The 24,896-nt window shown below is 44.5% G+C and overlaps 1 protein-coding gene across 1 annotated transcript in view; it reads right to left on the bottom strand.

Annotated features, from left to right (window-relative positions):
• The window catches only part of Grin2a (glutamate ionotropic receptor NMDA type subunit 2A), a 453,099-nt gene that overhangs the window by 23,150 nt on the left and 405,053 nt on the right, over positions 1–24,896 (bottom strand). Inside the window, exon 11 of the mRNA XM_004652254.2 lies at positions 15,736–15,923. Within this exon, the coding sequence (XP_004652311.1) occupies positions 15,736–15,923 (188 nt within the window). The remainder of the gene's footprint in view (positions 1–15,735; positions 15,924–24,896) is intronic.

The following is a 24,896-nucleotide window of genomic DNA, read 5'->3' as shown; positions in this document are numbered from 1 at the left end:
TTGGGCTAGAGTGAGATCTTACTTCTAAAAACAAAATAAAAAAAATTTAATTTTAAAAAATGATAGCAGATTGGGGTATTTTTTCATGTAATATCTGTCTGTCTGTTTACCATCTATCTGTCTATCTGGCCAATGCTACTTTTTCAAATGTAAGTGTATAAACAGTGTGGAGTGAGAGGTGTTGGGAAGTACTGTTTATGCCATAAATCTCTCATGAGCCTGAGACCTCACTGTTCGACTTGCCAGCAAGCCATTCATTATGTCTTATCTCCTCTTTGATGGTTCTCCTGACATTTGACCTTCCCTAGTTTAAGCGATCCACTGCTTGTCAGGCTCAGGCCGGGCACTGCTGACCTTGCTCGAATCCTGCTGTCTCTCAGATTGATAATAAACACGGCGGCTCTGCAATCCAATGGGCCTGTTGGGAAATTTGCTAGAACTCGCGCAGATGAAAACCCTCAGAGGTTTAGCAGTGAGGGAGAGTCAATGGCTCGCCTAGATATTTACAGATTTTATCTATTTCTTAAGTAAGAAATGCTCCATTATTATTCCAAATATGTCTCCAGTTAAAATTAGGATAGAGATAAACAAGTCTAATTTTTATGGTACCATCTGGTCACAGGCCAATGAAGAAAAAATTAAGCCCTTTATTGCTAATCTATGCTTAGGATGAACACATTTCTTCCCTGAAAACACTGCATTTCTGAATGTAATAGTTTGCCCTGGACATGGAGGTTAGAGCATAGGAAGGTCAAAGGGATCTAGTTGCTGGGGCACTAAGGTGATCATTTATCAGCAACCCTTTTGAAAAAAAAATCTCTATATATATATATGTGGTGGGATTTTGTGAGTGTAAATGAAGTGTGCATGAAACTCCATCCATATAGGACAGAAGCAAAAATGAAATCTACCTAAATATTTGGTTCCGACAACCTATCTTCAATAATAACCATAGGTCATATTTCTTGGGTGGCTTTGTGTGTGTGTGTGTGTGTGTGTGTGTGTGTGTTTAGGTCAGAGGACAACCTCAGGTGTTGTTCCTTAGGCATTGTCCACCTTTCTTTTTGAGAAAGGGGTTCTCACTAGTCAGGAACTCACAAGTAGGGTAAACTGGCTCGTCAGCAAGCTGTGGCAATACACTTGTCTCCACCTCCCCAGCCCTAGGAGTCCAGGCAGGAGCCACCATGCCCAGAAAGTTCTGTTTGGGTTTTGGAGATTAAACTCAGGTCTTCTTGATTGTAAGTTGTGGTGGTTTTAAGGTGAAATGTCCATCATAGACTCATGTGTGTGTGTTATATATATATATATATATATATATATATATATATATATATATATATATATATATATATAGAGAGAGAGAGAGAGAGAGAGAGAGAGAGAGAGAGAATTGGCATGCAAAAAGGCTCAGCCACTGAAATCAAACTCCAGAGGCTTGTGCCACCTAGTGGGCATGTGCGACCTTTCGCTTGCCTCACCTTTGTGTGTCTGGCTTATGTGGGATCTATAGAGTCAAACATGGGTCCTTAGGCTTTGCAGGAAAGTGCCCTTAACTGCTGTGCCTTCTCTCCAGCCTGACTCATGAGTTTTAATACTTGGTCCCCAGCTAGTGGCAATCTGGGAAACTTGTGGAGTCTTTGGGAAAAGCTTTGCTGGATGAGGTTTGTCGCTGAGGCAGTCCTTGGTGTTTATTAGTTCAGCTCGCTTGGTGTTTAGTTAGCTCACAGAGCCTCCTTTCTCCCAGCAGATGTGACACTATGCTATCTTTCTCGTGACATGCTTTTCCTGTCATGATGAACTTTTCCCTTAAAACTGTACAATGAAATAAACCCTCTCTTCCCATAAGCTGCTTCTGGTCAGTTGTTTTGTCCCAGCAACTAGATGGTAACTGCTAAACAAGACAAACACTTTGCCATCTCCCCAGCCCATCAGGTAGCTTCTACAGGTACAAGAATCTGGAGAGTCATGGCTGGTCCAGATCCTATTTGATTGATAGAATTCCAGGCTTAGTCCCTGCCCAAATATGAAGCTTGCTGCTGTGCTTGTCTGTTTTATTTTTAACACTGTTATTATAGTCAATAAATGAAAGTAAAATCTTTGGAAGCAATAAAGACTTTTATGTCTATTTTGATCCTTTCTGAATGAGGAAGCTTAACATTAAAGATTATTGCTTTCATTCTTGCTTTTCCGTCATATCTCATATGTTTCTTATTATACTTGCTGTCTGGACTGATTTTTAGAAGTTCAACCTTATTCCTCAGGTTTTCACAGTCACCGAGGTCTCTGTGCAACTGCAGTAAGGGTTCCTGAGAGAAGGAGAAAGGATGAAATGCAGGACAAAAAAGTCAACATCAAAGATCCCTCAACTGAGGGATCTTTTAGCCACTAACATTTGTATCCAGCACTTTCCAATCAGAGAACAAGCTTCTAAATATTACAGGTCGTCATTCTAAACCTGATTCTCAAATCCTTTTTGTTCTGACATTACCTTTGTTTAATTGAGAGTTTTAATACACAAACAGGTTGTGAGTTGATCCTATTCCCCTCCCACTCCCTTCCTTTGTCCCCCTTCTTATCCCTATTCCACTGAGCGACCCCTCCTTCCAGTAGTGATTCTTCTGTTTTGACTCCTCAATCTTTTTGTCCTCCTCCATCCTCTGGTCAAAACGTTGATGAATTCATATTGTGAATATTTGAATCAGCATAGAAAGAAAATAGAAATTGCCTCCATGGGGGATGAAAATTACATATTTGTTCATGAAGTGGGTGTTCCAAGTGGTTTTACTTGGACACACACACACACACACACACACACACACACACACACACACACTCTCTCTCTCTCTCTCTCTCTCTCTCTCTCTCTCTCTCTCCCTTCCTCCCTCCCTCCAAAGCATTCTTTTTCTAGTATGGGGGAGGGGATTTTATTTAGTGGGTCATGAATGCCCAGCAAGCTCTTTACCACTGAGCTATAAATCCCAAGTCCTCTTTTTACTTCTTATTTTGAGACAGGGTCTTGCTGAGTTGCCCTTGAAATCACTCCATAGTCCCGGCAGGGCTTGAACTTGTAATCCTCCTACCTGACTCCCAACTATCTGAGATTGACAGGCTGGCAGCACCAGGCTAAGATTCAAAGCATCCTTGTAAGTAAAGGCAACAGAGCAGGAATCGTCAATCCTCTTTACATCCCACCACCTGAGCTTCAAAGCTGCCCTAGTCCTGTGCTGAATAAATGACTAGAAGGGAGAAGGAACAAATGAATGAACAAGTAGGTAGATAAACTGAGGGTTTTGCTGATAGCATCCAGCCCCTGATGACTTGATTAGAAACCTTGTGGTTCACACAGCAGCTCAAACTATTCAGGCCAAACTGTGATTCTAGCCTTTGAAGTCTCAATTTGATTAAAACACATTGAGCAAACGACAATAACTTCTGAAATGACGGGGATTATGCAGCGCCGAGGTGCTCCGTGGGGAACAAGCAATTCCGGTGACCAAAATGGGTCTTTATGAGCCTGGAGAGGCAGCACTGCTCTCCTCTATCAGGGCCAAACATCTGACTTCTCTTAATTACATTCTGTCCTTGTTTCCTTCCTTCTCATCTCTGGCTTCTGGATTCTGAGTTTTCCCTAAACTGCCAGGGTTGAATGACCTTAAAAATTAGGCTGTGTCTATTCCCAGGGGGCTGGGGCCTGAGACATGGACAGGTCTCCATCACCAGGGAAGAAGAGAGAAAGAGTTTGGGTCCCTTTCTCTCTCGCCATCCACCTCTGTCGCCGAGGTATCATCTGCTTCCAACCCTGCTCCATCAGTAAGCTGAGTCTGCGCTGAGTGATCTAATCACCGCGCTGTCCAGGGGAGAACGCTTACCTTGTGTCTGCGAGGGTTACAGCAGCTAATGAAGACGCATCATGACAAGTGAGTAAAGCAAACCTCCTGGGCCCCTTCTGGACAGGCACCAATCTCAGCGGTCCTGCGACTTACAAGCTGCAGGACTTTGAACAGCTAACCTGACCAACTCATGCCTCAGTTTCCTCATCTGTCAACAGGGACTCCTGGTTAGAACTACTTAGCTGTTATAAGGACTCAAGAGAATGACGCACCCAGAGGTTCAGAACGCCTCTGTGACACAGTGATTCCCGCCTTAAGTGTTAGTTACTACAGAGATCTATAGAATGATAAGGATGAAGGTGGCTGGTGAGCTTCTCTCATATAGAGAAGAGGGTCTCAGATTCTCTGGACATCCTCTTCCCACAAATATCATTCTATTCCTATTTTTGCATGTATCTCTTTAAATGTGCTGAGGCTAAGATTGCCATCTGAGGACTCACAGACCTGTGTTAGGAAGAGCTGCTTGTTGGGAGAGTCAGGGGGTCACAGACAACATCTCCCAGCCAGGAGTGGATCAGCCTGCGGTCTGTGTCTGGAGACAGGACGGGATGGTTATCATCTGCAGTACAGCTAATTGCTCATTTGGACAAACAACCTATTCTGCGAATGCCCCAGTTAACCATGCTCTAAACTGCCACTCAGCACATCTCTCTCTAATCCCTCCTCTCCCAGGGCTTCCTTTCTTTGTTCTATCTTTCCCTCTTCTTCTCTTTCTCATCTCTTCCTCTGTCCAGTCTTCCCTTCTGACTTTGTTCTTGTCTTCTTTGTCCTTTCAGTGTTGCCTTCCTCTTCCTTTTCTATTTTCTTTTTCCCTTTCACATATGTCTGTTCTCTTTCCTTCCAGGCCCTTCTTTATCCAGTTAAGCATCTTAATCCCCTCTCTTACTCTAGTACTGGGTGGCTGACAGTTCCCTTTCTCTAGATGACCTTTAGGACAACTGGGTGGCCCCCAGTTTCCTTTCTCTAGATGACCTTTAGGACAACTGTATGGCTACAGTTTCCAGTCTTCTCTGCTCTTCTTCTCTTTCTCTAAATAACCAGAACCATCAAACTCATTCGGCAAAAGACCAAAGGATGGGCATGTGCTTGGCAGGGCACAGGGTTTCGGTGAAGCCACTCAGTCTTGCTGCTGTGGTACAAGGGTGACCACAGCTAACAGCCAACCACTGAATGAGTGATGCACCTGGATTTCCAAAAAAAAACCTTTATCTCGTGGCTGGAGAGATGACTCAGCAGGTAAGAGCTCTTGTGGCTCAAGCACTGGGGCCCGGGGTGGCCTGATGCACCCTGAGTTTGATTTCTTCAACATCCACAGAAACACCTGAGTGTGGCCACATACACCTGTAACAGCAGTCTTGGGGTGAGTGGAGAAAGAACCACTGGGCTTGCCGGTCAGCCAGTCTGACTGAAAAACAGTAGCTCCAGGTTCAGTGAGAGATGATCTACAGGAAACAAGCAGAGGAGAGGACAGAGAAAGGGCACCCAGTGTTCTAGTCTGGCTTCCGTGCATGCATAATACTCAAACATACAAACATACCTCTCTCTCTCTCTCTCTCTCTCTCTCTTTGTCTCTTTCTCACACACACACATCCCAACACCAACACCACACATATGAGCAAAACCAGTAAAACTTTATGCATTTGGTTTGAGGTGTTTTCTAGTCTGTTTATCCCCTTGATCACAGTCCAGCAGAAGGAAGCATGAGTTTCAGCTTTATATTTCCGGTTGCTAGATTCACAGGTACCCTCTCCCCAGCCACTCCCCCGTAGGCTTCCACTAAAGAGGCGGAATCCTGCATCCCGTACTCCAACCTTGACCTCACAGAGGTGAAAGGCTCATGAGCTCTGACTTATGTTGGAACACCAAGATCCCCATGTCAAGTCAGAGAATTTTGGAAAGCAAGTCTTGGGTGATACAATATATGAAACACACACATATGTGCACGTACACGCACAGAAGTTATGAAGGAAACGTGAGTGTGTTCACATTCTTAGGGACTGTGGGTATTAATTCAGTGGAGAACACAGCGGGAGTGCGACCCGGTTTGGCAGAAGGTCTGACTAAAATGGAACTGCAGTTGTCAGCATCTCCGAGCCTCGGTTCATGGTAGTGATGTGGCAGTGAGAAGTGAAGTGAAACAGAAACTGAAGGTGTAGCAAGACGACTGATTCCATGATATCAGATTGGGAGAGGTTTGCGTGGAAGCCAGGCTGAGGTGATGGGTACAGAAGTAGAAGAAGAAGACACAGGAGGAGAAAGAGGAGAAGGGAAGAGAAAGAAGAAAAGGAGGAAGAGGAAGAAAAGGAGGAGAGAAGAAAGAGAAGGGAAAGAAGAAAGAGAGTAAAGATAGGAAGAGGAAGAAAAAGAAGAGGAGGAGAAAATGGAGGAGGAGAAAATAATAAATCACATGCTTGAGGGCATATTGAATATGGAAGCTTTCACCCCAGGGATGAGGTCTTGCCTGTGATAAGACAGCAAATCCCCTGAGTCCATACACGTTTTGCCCTCCCATCCTGTGCCATAGATTGGGAACGGTGACAGGGGACACAAGATCAGAGGTTTCATGATCCTAATTGGGCGGTGGACCATGGTGGCTGCAGTTACCCCATGTTTTCTTTGTCCCTGTTCCTGCTATTGAGATCAGGCCTTCCTTCAAAATAACAGAAAGAGGTATCATTGCACAGTTTATTTTCCATGATTTTGGGGTGAGAAGGCTACTGCTTTCTCCCTAATACAAGCATTTACTTCTGTGAACTTCCCTCTTACACTTGTTTTTGCTGTATCCATAAGCATTTCTGTTTTCATTTCTTAGAGCTGTTTAAATGTCTTTTTTAATCTCTTCGTTGCCCCACTGATTAGGCTAGTTTATACTTGTTTTCACATTTAACCTTTAACCAAGTCCAATTTAAAGGTAAGGAAACTGGGGCTGGAGAGATTGCTTAGTGGCTAAGGCACTTGCCTGCAAATCCAAAGGATCTAGGTTCGATTCCCCAAGACCCATGCAAACCAGATGCACAAAGTGGTGGTGCATGCATCTGGAATTTGTCTAGAGGGGCTGAAGGCCCTGGCCTGCCCATTCTCTCTATATCTTCCTCTTTCTGTCTCTCAAATAAATAAAGCTTTTAAAAATTACAAATGAGGAGACTGAAACTCAGAGAAGATTTGTGCAAGATTCCACATCTAGGAAACTACAGGAACTTTATTTCACCTCTTTCACTTTATGTGTGTTGTTAGCTGTCACAGGGATGTTAGACAGCTGTGGAGCAGCAGGACCTAAGGACAGGCCACATTCAAATAAGGAAATGAAGTCAGAAGAGGGTAGAAGGAACTCCATTGTCTCTAAGACTCTGCGCTGATTCCCCCAAAAGTTCAAATGGTAGAATTTCAGATGCTATAGCTCAGTGCGGAAAGTACCCACGGGTGGAATAGATCTGGCAACGTCTTTTGCCCACTCTGCCTTGCCATTCCTGAGCCAGCTGTGAGGAGACGGCCTGCGGGCTGTGCCATCCTTGGGGTGGGGCATGGGCACTCATCACCAGCCACCCTGCAGGGTGTCCAGCTCTGCCCAAGACTCAGACACCAACCCAAAGATATTAAGTTTGGCAGTTGGACAAGGGCAATGCTGAGGACATTAGCAACTCCTCTAGCATCCCAGAGCAATTTATGAGCATCCTAATTACATACACAAAGAGCTTCTGCAATCACATGAATGCACTGACTCCAGCTGGCAGCAGGGAGTCCCTTGCTGTCAAAATCTGTCCACATGTTTCAGAGGAAGAGCATGTAATAAACAAGGAATCAGGACATCAACGCTGACCACTCAACATGCGCAGAGTGGGCCTCTCCATCGATTGCACTCAGATGCTCCCTGACTCCAAGATCTGTGGGTATCAAGTATCCTTATCCTGGGTTAGTGTTTTCCAACGCTACAGAGCCAATTGCAGCAGGGCCCATTATTAAGACAGAATAGCATGTGGTCCCCTCCAACCCATTAGCAATCCAGATGAATCTTTAAAACAATTGCTGCAGAGTTACAGAACAAAAAGAGCAGAGGAAGCTTAGTTTATCTGTCCAGCTGAAATTGTATGTGTGTGTATGCAACTTTTCAAATATTTCATAGACAATCATTACAACATGTAGTCAAATGTATGTAACTAGAATCCTTAACTAGTCATAAAATTGTGGAAATCCTGGAAAATTGATTGAGCTGTTCATATTATTTATGCCATATTAATAAAAGAGATATGTATCATATCTTCCAAGTATTTCACATAGAACATTTGTCACATGTTCTTAAACATTATATAAATGCAATAGTATGCATCATATAAATAATTTACTAAAAGCTACAATGATAATCAATATAATAATTAGAATGTTTAGTTTAATTTGTTCAATGGTATAAGAGACAAGAACATATTTCTGAGTTTAAAACTGTATCAGTTACTGTTCTGCCATTGTACGTTTTGCCTACATTTGAGGGGAGGCTGAAAGGACACATGTGAAATATAATATAACAGGGGAAAATATTAGGGGGCAGAGGAAGAATGAGGAGCAAGACAGGGTGAGAATCAACTAAAACAAACTGTATTTGAAAATATCAGAATGCATGAGACTTAAATCTCTATCTACTGACTACATGTATTGGAATTAAGTTAAAAAATACTAAACTGCTGGGCGTGATGGCACACACCTTTAATCCCAGCTCTCGGGAGGCAGAGGTAGGAGGGTTGCTGTGTGTTCGAGGCCACCCTGAGACCATATAGAGAATTCCAGGTCAGCCTGAGCTAAAGTGAGACCCTACCTCAAAACAACAACAACAATAAAAAAAATACTAAACTGGGGGTATGGCTTAGGAATTATGAACACTTGCTTGTCACTTAAGCATGAGGGTCTGGAGGACCTAAGACTGCCTGAGTTTGACTCCCCAGAATCACCACATTTTCACAGTCACATATGTTGGTAACTTCAGATCATGGGATGAGGAGATTGGAAATTCACTGGGCTCACTGACTGTGGGGTGAGAGAGAGAGAGAGAAAGACCCTATCTCCAGGAAGTATGCAGATGAGCAGTGGAGAAGAACACATAGCGTTCCACTCTTGCCTCTATGCGTGCACGTACATCTGCACACAGCAGTGCCCACACCCCACAATGCACATCACGTCACACATACTCTACACACACACACACACACACACACACACACACACACAGAGAGAGAGAGAGAGAGAGAGAGAGAGAGAGAGAGAGAGAGAGAGAGATGCAATAAATAAATACACAAACAAACCCAGGAGGTCTGGGGAGATGGCTTAGTGCATAAAGCACATGCCATACAAGTGAGAAACCCGAGTTCAGATGGCCAGAGCCCACGGAGAAGCCAGACGTCATAGCAGTAGCTACTTCCAGCATGAGAAGGAAGGTGGGAACAGAAGACAACGGGCCAGCCAGACTGACAAGTGCAGCAATGAACAATGAGAAAGCCTGGCTCAGACACTGTGAAAGATGAAGACCACATCTGAAATTGTCCTCTGACATCCGCGCAGGCGCCGCGACACACGTGCCCCTCACACACATAAACACACAACAACAACAAAACCTTCACCACCAGATACACAGCCACGAAGCAGAACAAAGTGCAGCAAGTAGAAAGGAAGATGAAATGTTTCTCAGAATCAAAGCAACCTGGCCACCTGTGACCAGGATGTTTTAAAGGGACAATGATTGGGACTGGAGCTGGATCAACTTGGTTGAGTTGTTACATCTATAAAAATCTACACAGAGTGCTGTCTATAGATGACCATGGTACCCGGGAGCTAGTTAGAAATGCAGAAGCTTGGGCCTATTTAAATAAGACCTTTGCTTTAAACATGACTCCCAGGTGATTCTTGTTGAAGTGTGAGCCTCATTTTCCTACTCCGCAAAACAGAAACAGCAAGGTACTCCAGAGCATTACACAACATAAAGATTTACCATGGGGCTAAGGAGATGTCTCAGTGAATAAAATGCTTGTCTCACAAGCATGAGGACCTGAAGACAATCACCAGGACCCACTAAGAAGTGCCAGTTGTGGTCACAGGGAGATGGAGACAGAAGGGTCCCTGAGACTCACTGGTCAGGCAATCTGGCCACATGGTGAGCTCCAAGCCAATGAGAAACACTATGTCACAACAAATGTGGACAGAGGGCTGGAGACATGACTTAGCAGTTAAGGTGCTTGCTTATGAAGCTTAAGGACTCATGTTCAATTCCCCAGATCCCACATAAGCCAGATGCACAGTGATGCAAGTGCGCAATGTCACACATGCACACAAGGGGGCACATGCATCTGGAGTTCGATTGCAGTGGCTGAAGGCCCTGGTGCACCAGTTCTCTCTCTCTCTCTCTCTCTCTCTCTTTGTTATTCTCTCTTACTCTCATATTTTAAAAAGGCAATCTGTTGGGCTTGCCTCAAAAAAAAAAAAAATAGTTTACAGGGGCTGGGTAGATGGCTCAGTATTTAAAGGTCCTTGCTTGCAAATTCTGTGTTCCAGGTTCAGTTCCTCAGCACCCAAATAACACTGGATGAGCATCTGTTTGCAGCAACAAGAGACGCTGGCATACCCACACACATACATACACAAATAAATACAATTTATAAAAAGTGAACAGGGAGAAAGTGTGCGGGGGGAGGGAGGGAATTAACATGGGATTTTTTTTTATAATCATGGAAAATGCTAATAAAAAATTTAAAAATTTTTTTTAAAAAAACATTTAAAAAAAGTGAACAGTATTCCTGAGGAATGACACCTGAGGTTGTCCTTTAACCTCCACATGTGTGCATACACACACACACACACACACACACACACACAATCAGAATGATGCTAGGAGCTCAAATAACAGCTGTCTTCCATTTCCCAGCACCACTTGCTTCTATCATTACATGATCTCATTCCTTTGGTGTCTGTCTTTTTTTCATATGTTGTGCTGGGGACGGAACCCAAGTCTTTGTGTATGCTGGACATGTGTACCCGCCCTGAGCTCTATCCCCAGCACTTGTTCGTTGGATCCTTCCTGGCATGCCCACGCTGGGGCTACAGGGGTGTGCTTCCATGCCCATCACCACTAATGCCTTGTGGTGGCCTTCGTACTGCAAACGGGTTTTTACCTTTATGATCGCCCTTCTGCCTCTTGAAATCCTAGAATTATGATTAAAGTCACAAAGTCCATAAGGTGGGTGAGACCCAAGAGACCCCTTTTCACCTCCACTTTGAAGCAAGAAATGCCATTCTTCATGTTTCAGGCTCATTCGTGTGGTCTTTTCTGTGCCAGGGCACATCATGTGCCACAGAAACCCTGTGAACTCTGGCTAAGGGCGAGTTCACCACTGAGCCGAGGTGAACCTTTAGCCTTTCTATCCTTTCTCTAAATCTCTTTATGACTCACTCTGTCCATGCATTTCTCATTTACAAAACTAGTGTCTATATATCTACTTAATTAATCTTTGATCTATCAAGACACCTAATAAAATGCATATATATATATGAATTATTGTAAGTATTTCCATTTTAAGGTTAGATATACTAATTTGTGTCAAGCAACTGAACTGTGAGCCCCTTGAAGAAAAAGAGCAAAAGTCAGTGGCATCCCCAACTTGGGAACATCAGTTACATTCCTCAATAAATGTTGGGTATTAACAATGACCAAACCAAAAGGTGCCTATTAGTATGTTACTAAACCACCAAGAACAGGGATCACACGATGCACTCCACCCTCTCAGAGAGGCCACATACAGACAGGAAGATGTAGGCAATGTCTTGCTGGGATTTCGGGCATCCTTCAATGTTGATGAATAACCTCTCTTCTTAAGGAGGTGCCTGGCAGGTTTCACGTGAGAGGCTCCCCCAATCACTAAACACCCCACTCAGAAGTTATATTTACACAGCTCATTAGGATTTTTTTTTTACACTTTTGACACTCATTACACTGGAAATCGTCCACCAAAGCTACACTATAACAAGAGATAAACACTCCATTCTAAAGGGTGAATAATAATTTGGTTCTTCTTGGCACCATGCTCTTTACGGGTCTAATTTTAGAGCATAATTAATCCTGCTGGAGCTGCATAAGATACGTGAAATATTTATGCAGCTGTGTTAATTCATGTATTTACTCCTAGAGAGACATTCAGAATTGGACAGGGCTTTCCGGGAAGATTATCTTAAGATGCCCCCCCTGGAGCAACCTCTTCTTTCCTCCCATGTCTGTGCTTCCAGATGGCCTCCAAAGATGAAGCTGAAAAGACACATTTCCCAAGCTCGGCAGTGTGACCAGGAAAGCAACGAGCCAGGACATCAAGCAGCTCTAAGAACCGAATGCTCTGTAAGCGAGCATCTTGAAGCTGACTCATAGGAGATCGTGTTCATGCAGCTCCACAGAGATCATTCCTGGATGCAACTGGACTCTAGGTGAACTGCTGAATAGGGGAGTTGTCCACGGATGATGGCGGTGATGAGGGGGAAGAGAAAGTGGGTCATTATGGTGATGATGCAAATGAAAGTGGTGATCACGGCGATGATGGGAACAAAATACCCTGTGATGGTGGTGGCAAGGGTGGTGATGGTAAAGCTGATAAGGATGATGGTGCTGGTGATGGTGATGATGATGGTGCTGACAACATAGTGAAAAGGAGGATGATGATTATGATGAAGTTGATGATAGGGGTGGTGGTAACGGCATCAGTAATAGGGGCAGCTTGTTCTTATTGAAGAACATCAGCACCGCAGGCTATGTGCTGAGTTCTCTATGTGAGCGCCCCCATCTCATCTGACATTCTTGCAAAGGGAAATATGCCCGTGTCCACTCATGAATGTGTAAACTGAGGCTGAGAAGGATCATTGTTTCACAGAAGTATCTGTAAATGTGGCTAACATAAACTTGGTTCAGATACACACTGAATAACTCCTTTCTGAATGGCCTATTAGTCTCAAATGTCTTCTCACCAGTCAGCTTTGACAGACATCTTCAAAAAATAAACAGGCTGGGCTGGTGAGATTGCTCAGTGGTTAAAGGTACTTGCTTGCAAAGCTTGAAGGCCAGAGTTCAATCTCCCACTACCCTTGTAAAGCCAATGTACACAAAATGGCACATGCATCTGGAGTTCACTTGCAGTAAGAAAAGGCTTTGGCATGCCCACTTGTTGTCTCTGTTATTCTCTCTCTGTCTCCCTCTTCCTCGCTGTCTCTCTGCCTCCTTACAAATAAATACATTAAAAAAATAAACAAGACTTTTGCCTAATTGACTCCCTTTCAGAATATGGTCCTTAAAGAGGAGACATTATCACCTACTAGTGAGGTTACTCACAAGCCCCCCAACTCGTCAAAGTAGGAATGAGTAACAGCTGAGCTCATCAGGTGGTCCCACTCACAAACTAAAACCACATATGGTGTGCATCCAGAACACTGGTTTCCTAAAGAAGCCAGCAGTTCAAGACTGATGCTGCGGGAGAGTTACTTCTCACTCACTTGACAGATACCTGTCACATTTAAACATCTCCAGTCAGATGAAAGTGACCCCGATGTCAAACGTTCATCCATTCATGAATTCATTCACTCAGTCCTTCACTGACCAATTGCCTGTTCTGTTTAGGGGGCTGTGGTGTTTATGCTGGAAACAAAGACCCCTGTTTATTGACTAGATCATCCCACAAGAGGTGGGTAGTACCCCTGAATTAGATGGAAACATTCCCCAAAGTTATAGTGTCTCCCCAGTGTCCATGGTCTTTGTCCGGTCTCCACCCAGACAGGAGCACACATCCAGTCTGTTGGCTATGGTTTGACCATCTGACGTGCTTTGGACAGGAGGATGGTAGCAGCTATGAAGGGGACCAAGAAGAGATTTCAGAGGCCCATGACCACCTGGATGCTTCTTCTGTGCGCCTGCCACAGCCCCAGGAATGACCTTCCCCCAGGCAAATAACGCTAGCCTGCCTGAGACCCAGCATGAACATGCATGAGGCAAGACCACACAGTTGACTCACTGGCTTGTGGCGGGAATTAGAGCCACCAAGCCCACCCTACCATGAAGCCCAAAGTCTCTACTCTGCCTGCGCTCCCACAAGAAGAGTAAATGTCTATTGTGGGCTTCTGAGATGTCACAGCCAGAGCTGAGCACCACAGCTACAAATCACAAAGATACCACTGAGAATAGGACTAGCAATCAAAGCAAGGTACAAATGCCCCGTGGGGAATTCTGAGAACCAGATGTCCTTGCTTGAGAGTTAAACAAAAAGCACATTTAGGACGTTTGGTTGTTCGGTTAAGAATTGAAGGTTCAATTTTGGGAGTCGAGAAAACAAAGGGAAGGCTGCAAAGCTCTCTACGCGCCATTCGAACCGATGCCAACCCTGTGCACAGACCTCTGCCAACTGTTGAAGGAAAAAAACTTAGCTCACAGGCCAGGATGCTTTAGAGCCAGCGGACTGTGGGATGTGGTGAGATCACCAATTATGCAGCAGAGGAAGGCAGACAGAAGGAAATGCATTGGGTCCCAGGCAGCTCACTTGGCCTGGTGGCTCATAAATGTGATACTCCCATTAGACCGCAAATCCCATGAGGGGAAACTGAAGTCAGTGTCGTTCGCTGGGCAGTAAAAGAGCAAATGGTAGTGAAAGCCCATAAAACTTCTGCTCACGCTTCCTTTTCTAGACTTCCTCACCAGCGTTCTGCCATAAGATAATGAGATCTACCAGGTGAGTTTAGATTCTATGCTTCAGTCCCTGCTGATGGGTTCAGGAAAGAGTCTTTGACCCAAAAGACATAAGGAATCCTTTTCTGGAATTTGATATTTAAAACTTAGAGGATAGACATCAGGAGTTAGGTATTATTACAGCTTCGATCTTGAGTGTTCCCACAGGAGGGGAAAGAAGGTGAGAGAGGGTAAGTAGGAGGATTAAAATGCATCGAATACATGTATGAAATTATCAAAATAATGAACGATCAATAAATATATAAAAATGTTTCCCAAAAGTTGGTTTGCAATGGAATAGTATGCTGAGATGGGAGCCTGCAGGGGGGAAGGGTGACTGGATCACAAGGGATGTGACCTCAACCATGGCTCATTAATCCATTTCTTGGTTCATAATTTAATGGGCTACTGGGAGGTAATGGAAATTTGAAGAGATGGAGTCTAGTTGGGGTAAACAGTTTTTTGGGAACATATTCTTTTTATTTTTACTTTTATTTATGTATTTATTTATTTAAGAGAGAGAGAGAGAGAGAGAGAGAGAGAGAATGGGCACACCAGGTCCTTCAGCCACTGCAAGTGAACTCCAGACACATGCACCACCTTGTGCATCTGGCTTATGTGGGTCCTGAGGAATTGAATCTGTGGCTTTGGCTTTACAGGCAAGCACTTTAATTGCTAAGCCATCTCTCCAGCCCGGGACATGCTCTTGAAGACTATAGAATATCCCCAGTCCCTGTTTCTCTCTCTCTCTCTCTCTTTCCCACTCTCTCCTGACCATCACAAGCTCAGTCACTCTCCTCCATCTTGCCATTCTACTGGGATGAGCACTTCATCTCAGGCCAAAAAGCGACTAGGACCATAGACTGCACCTCGAAGCCATGAGCCACGGTCACTTGCCTAGGCAATGTGTGGCAGCTGTGGGAAGCTGGCTCACACGGTGGCCTGGCCGTGGGATGCTGCAGGAGTTCTCTGTCCCCCACTGCTGGCATCTGGGCTTGTGCACTTCTGTGATTTGAAGTACAGGGGCTGGTCCAGGCATGGTGAGATGATTGCCAAGATTCTTCACACCGACCCTCTATCATTCCAAATGGAGGGGGAGGGGCTCCCTGGGGGGCTTACCATCACCCACAAACTGGAGCAGAGCCAGGTCAATCTGCCTCTTCCAAGGCGAGCCCTTCTGGAGAGCAATTCCATAGCCAGTGGTGGCAAAGATGTATCCACTCCCAATGGTCACCAGCTTGCAGCCTTCATCCCTCCCGGCCTTGTAATTCAAGACTGCTGCATCATAGATGAAAGCGTCCAGCTTCCTGAAATGACAAGATGCCAAGATGTCATGGGGTGGCTGGATACCATTGTGGGGCCCTGTTCCTAAGCCTGATCAGTACCTCACATACTGGAAAGGGTGACTCATGGCTGCTCCATTCCTTCGCCATAAAAGGATCTATTTTTAATGAGGCATAAAAGCCAGAACCTTTCCTTCCCAACTTACAAGAGGCAGCTAAATAAAGACATGAAGAATCCATATACCCAAGCGAGTAAACAGACAGGTTTTTTGTTTGCTAAGTGTTTGCCCTTAGCACCTCCCAGCTGTGGGGAACAGTGGCCTGTTTAGAAAAGGTTTGCACCAGGACTCCATGAACCACTAAAGGACAGGGGAAATCAGAAGCAATATGCAAGAGGTAGGTAGGAACTAAACAGAACGGATGCCTTTACCTCCAAATAAAAGGCATTTGCTATTTATTGATGTGTTACAAAAATCATTACATAATAATAGTCAAGACTTAAATTAAACAGGAAAAGCATTAAGAATACAATTAAAATTATGTAACCAATCTTAGAAACGGATAAAATTCTATAACCTATAGTTCTATAACTTGGAAACAACCTCTGTTAGCATTTTTGTAAGCAGACTTCTGAGGTTGGTATGAACGTTCACACACACATACACACCCTTATGCATACACGCATATAAAACAAAGGTTAGATAAAATTTTAATAAAAAGACGACATAAATGGCTTAGGTTTGGTGGACCACATGGCCTTTGTTGCTGCTGTGGTAGGGTGTTATCAACTGATTCAACCCTTCCCTCCCACTGGAAAAAAAAAAGTCCACAGGTTCAAGTTCTAACCCCCAGTGTTTGTCCCAGTTGGAGCTCTGCTCGTTACAGATGTAAACAGTTAAGATGAGATCAGACTCAAGTAGGATGGGCTCCTAATGCAGTCATAGGTTACCAAAAAGGGAAACGTGGACCTAGACACACATGCCCAAGGAGAACATTAAGTGGACACTGGAGGAATGCAGCTATAAGCCTGGGTGGAGGAGAAGCCTAGGAGAGAGTCTTCCTCCCCACCTCCAGGGGCAGCAGGGTCCTGCCAACACCATGCTGCCGGACTGTGAGCTTTGGAACTGTGAGGCAGTTGGTCTCGGCTGTTCAGACCTATCAGTTTGTGCTGCTTTGTTACAGCAGCCCAAGCAGTCACAATCAGCCCGTGAATGGATGACTGCCATTCTGTCCAACGAATGTCATTTATGAAAACAGATTAGCCATAGGCTGTAGTTTTACCAACCCTCGTTTTCACACCCCCCAAACTGAATTATACCTACTGTTTCCTTTTCTCATTTCACACAGAATAAATGTATTTCCCTGTCCATGGACTTAACATTTCTTTCTTTTTTTATGGTTGTAGTTATTTTTATTGCAGTATAACCCACATACTTTGAAGTGCCCAATACATTTTTACATATGGACCGATCTTTGGAATCGCCATGTAATTGGAAGTCCTGTGAGCTTCCCACACGCTTAGCATTTTCCAACTGGCCAGGGTCATGGAATTTCATCAATGGCATTTCAGTACCGAAGGATGACCTAGAGTCCTCATAATGAGTGGCCATATTGTCCTTTATCCTCAGACAGTCACCCTGGAGCACAGGAACGAATGTCTCCATTCTAAATTAGGCAGGAAAACTCGATCGGAGATTACTCAACTTCCTGCCATAGTCTCAACTTCATTGTCTTCCTTTAACAGGGAAACATAAAACAGTGAAGCAAAGAAAAATAAAAGTGGCAGGGAAGGATGTCAAATGGCGCATCCTCCCAAAGACAGCTGCCGAAAAACTCCCTATGGGAACAAAACTATTCGGAAGCCTTATAGCTCCATTCATGGTGTTCATTTTGTTGTGGTGGTGGTTTGGTTCAGTTTTCATAATGGTGACAGGTAGGCCCATGTAGCCGATAGAAAGATGGAAACTTTTCTTCGAAATACTCAGCATTAAGGTTCTGACAGCATCCAAAGAGAATCAGATCAGCCGCAGCCATAGAGGTAGAAGGAAAAAGAGCTAGGCATGGCCAATGCTCATGGCAAGACAGAAGGTGTGGAGCGTGCCACCACAGCAATGAAGTAGTTGGTAGAAAAGATCAGAGATCCGGGCTTGGCTTGGTGTGGCTTATGTCATGGCTTCTTCCTTTTGATTTGCTGGCTGGTCATCTGTGAGGTGAAGGTCACAGTGTCCTTCTGGGATACTACCCAGCCAAGGTATTCCATGACTCTGTGAACCAGCATCCACCTTCTGTGGTCATCAGTGGGGGAACTGAGGCAGGATAATGCAAGTGTCCTGAGCTCATCAGGTCCTCAAGTGACAATTTCCTTCTTCATGAAGCTGAGGAGCTTGCAACATCAAGACTTTACACGCCATTGTTACCATGGAGATGCCAAGAATTTTAATTATAAGAAGACTTTCTATGTCTGAGAAAACTCTCAATTCTTCAAGAAATAACTAAACACACACCCATACAGACTTACAGAGCAGCCAACCTCAAGCCTGTCTGCCGATATCTGTGCCCATCTAATTAACTCACTCCATCCATGCACTACTTGAGGGCAACCTGAAGATCTGCCTGGCAACCATACAAAAGCCATCCAACACAAGTTTAAATTGGCACTTGGGGAAAAGGCACGGAATTCTCAAATCAAGAGCAAGTTCATGACAAATGTTCCGCCGAGTATGAAGTGGGCAAATGAGAAGAAGGCAATAAAGACGTTTGCTCTGGGAACAAAGTTTGCGAAAGCGCGATACTGTCGACTCAAGTGCAGGACAATCAATCGGCAAAGGCAACTACACCCTGTGCCTAGTGAGCTGGGGACAGGCTTTCAGGACTGTGGCCACAGGAGTGAGTCTGTCTGTGTGTGTGTCTCACCAAGGACACCAGAGCACTGGGATCTAGACACGGATACCTTCATGCTGAAAACATGCTGCGCCCTCCCAAGGCCCTCGGACAAAGATGACTGCAGTTTCCTTGATGCCTTATAAAACACACACCCACACACACACACACACACACACACACACACACACACACGGCTCTAAACGGGACAACTAAAGCACCCCATTCAAGGATCAGGGAATCTCACAGAAGAGGAAGCAGAAAGAATGCAAAATCAGAAAGATGGGAAATGGGGACCTGTGGAGAGCTGTGTTCTAGGTACAACCCAGCCAGTACCTTCATGAACTCACAGTAGCTGTGGTTTTCTGCACAAGCCTGAGTCTCTCAGTTTTCATCACATCTCTCAGAGTAGCTAATGGCAACCAATCGTTGCTTGGGGGAGGGGGAGTCAGTTTATTGGGTGGTGTAGTCCATACTACAACAATGTATAGTAATTAGCCATGCTCCTGTGAGCAACCCTAACTTAACTCAGAGGGTCAACAAAAAAAAAAAAAAAAAAGAAGCATGACAGAAGCATGAGGATTCATCGGAAAGAAAACGTGGGAGAGGAGAGAAGACAGGGTAATTGGGAGGAGGGGATAAGATGAAGATACATAGATGTAGAAAAGTAGAAAATAATTAAAATTCCAAAAAAAAAAAAATGAATAGCACTTTCTAAGTGTTATCCTGTTGGGCTTCATAACTGCACTGGGGAGCTATCAGCATTGATATTGCTTTTCTATCTTGTCTATGAGTAGACAAGCTTGGCTAAAGCAGCCCGGGGGGCTGGACAGCAATACTCCCAAGTTCCGCACTGTAAAACTACAGAGCACGAGCTGTCCAGGGCAGAGTTAGTGCTCGGCGTCCACTGCCTCGGCGCAGCAGCGAGCCCTGGAAATGCTCTTAGTATAGCTGCGATGGGTTACATCTGCTTCCGACTTGACAGGACCTGAAATCCCCCGGGGAGGGATTATGTAAATCAGTTTAGTCTGCGGGCATGTCTCTGGGGGATTATTTTGATTAGGTTAATTGAACTGGTAAAATACACCCTAACTCTGGACAGAAGGATTCCACGGGCTGGGGTCCTGGAGTGTATAAAAGGAAGAGCTGGATGAGCACTAGCCTCTCTCTCTCTCTCTCTCTCTCTCACCAGCCCCCCCCCCCCTCCATCTCTCTCCCTCTCTCTCTCTGTGACCAGCTGCCTGCCTTCCCTGCCATGAAGAACTGGAACCTGGAACCGTAAGCTCACATAGAACCCCTCCACACTTGAACTAATTTTGTCCCAACAATGAGAAGGTAAGTGATATTACAGCCAAGAAACTGTGTTTAAATCTTATCAAATTTCACTGATTTAGATTCTACTAAAAATGGCCACACAGGCTGGGGACCGCCATGGAGACAGAGCAGCCACAGGCATCCCGTGGTGGGCAAGGAGATGGCCGAGGAAGCTGTGTTCTGCGTTTGTCTCCTTTCTTTGACCCCAAAAGTTTTACTTTTGATCTGTTTCCAATTGAGAAAGAAAAATTGCTCCAGTTGTTAAAAAGAATGAAAATAAATTGCTGATGCACTTGAAAGCAGGCCTTGAAAGTCGGGGGCTTTGGGCAAGGCACTTGTACTTCTGCTTGTTTTTTTTTTTTTCTCAAGTTGTCAGTATCAGTCCTCAGAGGACTATTGGGAATAAAGTGGAGTTATGTAAGAAAAGCGTGTGTGATAGTTGGCATATAACAAATGCTTAAAATGCAGGAATGCATTCAGTCCAATTCAGAGTTCATGGCCAAGGGGAATCGCAATCCTTATACCTCTTCTGTAATAAATGCAGCCCCAAATTCTTTGCCTGCATTTCTTCATTTTATTTATTCTTATCCTTATGGTTTTCCTGTTTGTGTACGAGGAAACAATCGTCTGAGAAGTGAGGGCACCCCAGGACTCTCCATGTGTCAGGATGAGCAAATTCTCCTACGGGGTGCTTTGAAGATTTCTGAAGGGGAAACCGAGGCACTAAGTTTGAAAATAGCTGAACATCAAGTATCCACATAAGTATTCAAAACATTTAGACTTAGATGGAGTTTAAGGGGCACAGACGAAGATATATATATATATATGCCTTATATATGCATATATATACCTTATATATATGTATATATATACCTTATATATATGTATATATATACCTTATATATATAATGAAATATATTATATAATTATATTATATTAGTTAACATCATATCAATAGAGATAGATAGATAGATAGATAGATAGATAGATAGATAGATAGACAGACAGATATTTAGTAACACATTTTGTGTGATTCATCATGTGTTGGTACCATCTTTTCCCTCATCCCTGCTCCTTTCTGCTGGGGACCCTCCTTCATACACTAAATGGGGAAGGCTTTGGGTATCATGGAGGCAGTTCTTATCGGAAGTCAGAGTCATGAACAGAGCCACATGATATGAAAGAAGAACATGGATCACTCGGAGTTTAAAGAGATCTGATGGTATGTCCAATCTGTTCCCCAACAGACAGCCAGGGTGCAGGGTCTGGAGTTGCCACCATAGGAGACTCTCCTTGCACTTGACACATCCTACCCAGAGCCTTCAGGAGCCCAGTACGTACTGATGGCCACAGAGTGTGTGTTGGGGGGGGGGGGGGCTACCTCATGCAGAACCCAATTTGGTCACTGGGTATTTCCCTTCTCTCTGTCTGAATGGATTTGCATGCGTTTTTGTCTGTGGGTGGATGAGGGTGTACATAAGTACTTGTGTGTGGAGGTTACAGCAGAACCTTGAAATTGAACTGGAGGGATGTGGACCATAACTGCTGGTGATGGGGTGATGTACTGGGCTGGGCCCAGCAAAGCACAGAGCAAAGACCAGCCCTAGAGGGATTCTAAGAACTAAGTAGCCAACTGAAAGCCCAGGGCTCACAGGTGAGGGGACCCAGTTATTCTTTTTTTTTTTTTTTTAATTTATTTGAGAGCGACAGACACAGAGAGAAAGACAGATAGAGGGAGAGAGAGAGAATGGGCACACCAGGGCTTCCAGACTCTGCAAATGAACTCCAGACGCGTGCGCCCCCTTGTGCATCTGGCTAACGTGGGACCTGGGGAATCGAGCCTCGAACCGGGGTTCTTAGGCTTCACAGGCAAGCGCTTAACCGCTAAGCCATCTCTCCAGCCCATAAAATCACCATTTTTTTGTTTTGTTTTGTTTTTTTGTTTTTCGAGGTAGAGTCTCACTCTGGTCCAGGCTGACCTGGAATTCACTATGTAGTCTCAGGGTGGCCCTGAACTCACGGTGATCCTCCTACCTCTGCCTCCCGAGTGCTGGGATTAAAGGTATGTGCTACCACACCCAGCCCAGTTATTCTTGACCTTTGCGAAAATCATCTCTCTTTTCTCACCTTCCCGATTAGTGGTTCTCCCACTGGACAGGAGGAGGCTCCAAGGCCTGGGATAGGAATGGAGCCCTACTTGGCAACCCTGAGCTCATCACCTCTTTCCCTCCACTCCCTCCAAGAGGTTGACCCTCTGTGACAGAAGATCAGCTGCCGCTGCCCCTACTTCTCAATGCAGGGGCTAGAACAGAACAGAAGCCCAAGACAAACACTGTGCTGTAATGATCGCGTGCCGCTCCCCCTTGCCGCCAGACGTCACAGTCTGTGTGGGGGGCACCACCCTCTCTGTCACCAGCAATCCTCAAGGAACACAAATGATTAGAAATGACAGTAATTCAGAATGAGTGGCGGGGAGAATAAGACCTCATTTTTGTAAATTTGCAAAGAATCGAAAGTATGGAGGAGCTTGCATGGGCCTCATGCTACTTGACTTGGTTGGTTTCCTGCTGGAGTTTCTGACAGCGCGGAAGAGCTGCTACAGCTTCCTCAAGGGTGCAGCTCTGGCCTCGTGACTTCAACAGACCCAGCTCTCTTGTACCCACAGGGCACCCGTGAAAGGTCACTGGTAGACCCCAGTCCATTCATTGGCAAGCTGATTTGCCTCAACATGAGGGAAGACCATACCCCAGCATCAAGGCATGGACCCCTTTGGGGATGGAGACTTGTATTGTCAAGCAGCCTCCTATTTCCTAATCAAAAGTTTCCGGTTTTAGCTCATCTCCTTATGCATGTTTTCAAATGCTCTCTGGGGGGTGTCGGCACATTTAAAGGCTAATTATATAGTTAAAGTTAATTATTCATTCATTAACATTCAAGAAGCCTTTAACAAGATACTGACTTGTTCTGATGAATTAATGAAACCACTGTGTGTGTGTGTGTGTGTGTGTGTGTGTGTGTGTATTTGGAGGTCTAGTTTCAAGTGTTATAAAAACTGAAACGTCTCTTTGATGATAACTGAATGCATTTTTTTAGGTCATGCCACAGCCTTGCTAGGATGAGGGAAAGATTGACATGCTAGACCAGCCAGCACATCTGGGCCAGCACATCTGGGCATATGTTCACAATTACCTTACACAGACCTGTTGGTGAGGACAGACCAGAGCACTTCTTGGTGCTTTGGTTTTTCTCTTGAGGGTTCTTTTGTGTGTGTGTGTGTGTGTGTGTGTGTGTGTGTGTGTTTGTACTGGGAATTGAAACTAGAGCTTTATGCATGTTAGGCAAATTCTCTACCACTGACCCACAATCCCAACTCTAGGTTTCTCCTCTGTAAGATGGAGAAATGGCACCTTTCCTGCAGGATAGGCTGTCTGATGGATAAAATGAAAATAAAAGTGCTGTGTGTGCAGGTGTGGAGGCCAAAGGACAACCTCAGGTACCATTCCTCAGAAGCCTGCAGCCCTTTTTGTGGATCAGGGTTTCTCACTGCCTAGACTGGTTGACCTGCAAACCCCCGGGATCCACCTATGCCTCCCTCACCAGCACTGGGATTACAAGAGCATGCCATCACACTCGGTGGGTTTTTTAGAGGGTTCTGGGGTTTGAATTCAGGTCTTTATGATGGAAAGAAAATACTTTACTGACTGGCCATCTACCCATCCCCCCCCCCCCACACAAGGTGGTTTGTAACTGCAGATCCTAGTGAAACTCAGGAGATGGTTTGTCAAGCTGATGTCATTGTACAGAGAAGCAGTGGTGCCCAGGGCATAGGCAGAAACCCAAACACAGGGCTATCTGCAGAAGAGCATCCGTGACCCACACAAGGTGCCACTGAGGCATGCCCATCTTTGCAAGTGTCTGCTTAGGAAAGAGATAGTCACAGAGACTTTATATATCTGCCATCAGTCAGGCTGGGCTCCATTAAAATTGGCTATTGGGAAAGTAGCCCAGCCTCAGTTTTTGACTCCAAGCTAGTGAATGCTAACTCTGAACTCAGAATTTTACTGACATTGATTAATTTTCACTAAAGAAGCATTTTCCAGAGCAAACCCCATTAAGCTAATTTAATTCCTAGATCAATATCTTGCATAGCATAGTTAAATTGTTTCCAATTTTTTTTCTGTAAACTGTTTTCATTCTTTCCTTGTGTGTGTTTAAATTCTATAAAGATTTGATCCATTGATCAACATTTGGACCACAACAAATTTGACTAATTTCTCATTTCTGTCATGTTGAGTTCTCTTTTGAAATTATTATTTCCACCAAGTCCAATTCTCTTGGGTCAAAATAATGCAGAAATATAAAATTATCCAAGAAGATTCCAGTCTATGGATTTTCAGTCAATAACAAATTCTACCCTGTGTGCTTCTAGCTATTGCCAGTTTCATTTGTGTTGATTATTTCTACCAGGAACATTCACTGTGAGTTGGACAAAAAAAAAAAAAAAGACAGATGGTTAATAATTATTTTTTAACTATGAACATTCTGAGCAAATTTGTAAGGCAGAAAATTAGAGAAGTGGGGAGGATGGGAAAGAGGAAGAGGAAGAAAATGAGAAAAAAACAGGTACAGATAGAGCAACAAGAGAAACAGAAACAAAGAGAGAGAGAGAAGAAAAAGAGAAAGCCAAGCATATAGAAGAGGGTTAAAGAGGGCCATGGAGCTACAAGAATCTAAGAGAGACAGAAAAGACAAGCAAGAGACTGGCAAGGGAGGATACAGGGAGAGAGAGAACAAGGGCAGGAG

Source organism: Jaculus jaculus, chromosome 11 (assembly GCF_020740685.1).
Source record: "Jaculus jaculus isolate mJacJac1 chromosome 11, mJacJac1.mat.Y.cur, whole genome shotgun sequence".
Taxonomy (NCBI): domain Eukaryota; kingdom Metazoa; phylum Chordata; class Mammalia; order Rodentia; family Dipodidae; genus Jaculus; species Jaculus jaculus.
This window is presented reverse-complemented; position numbering and strand designations above follow the sequence as displayed.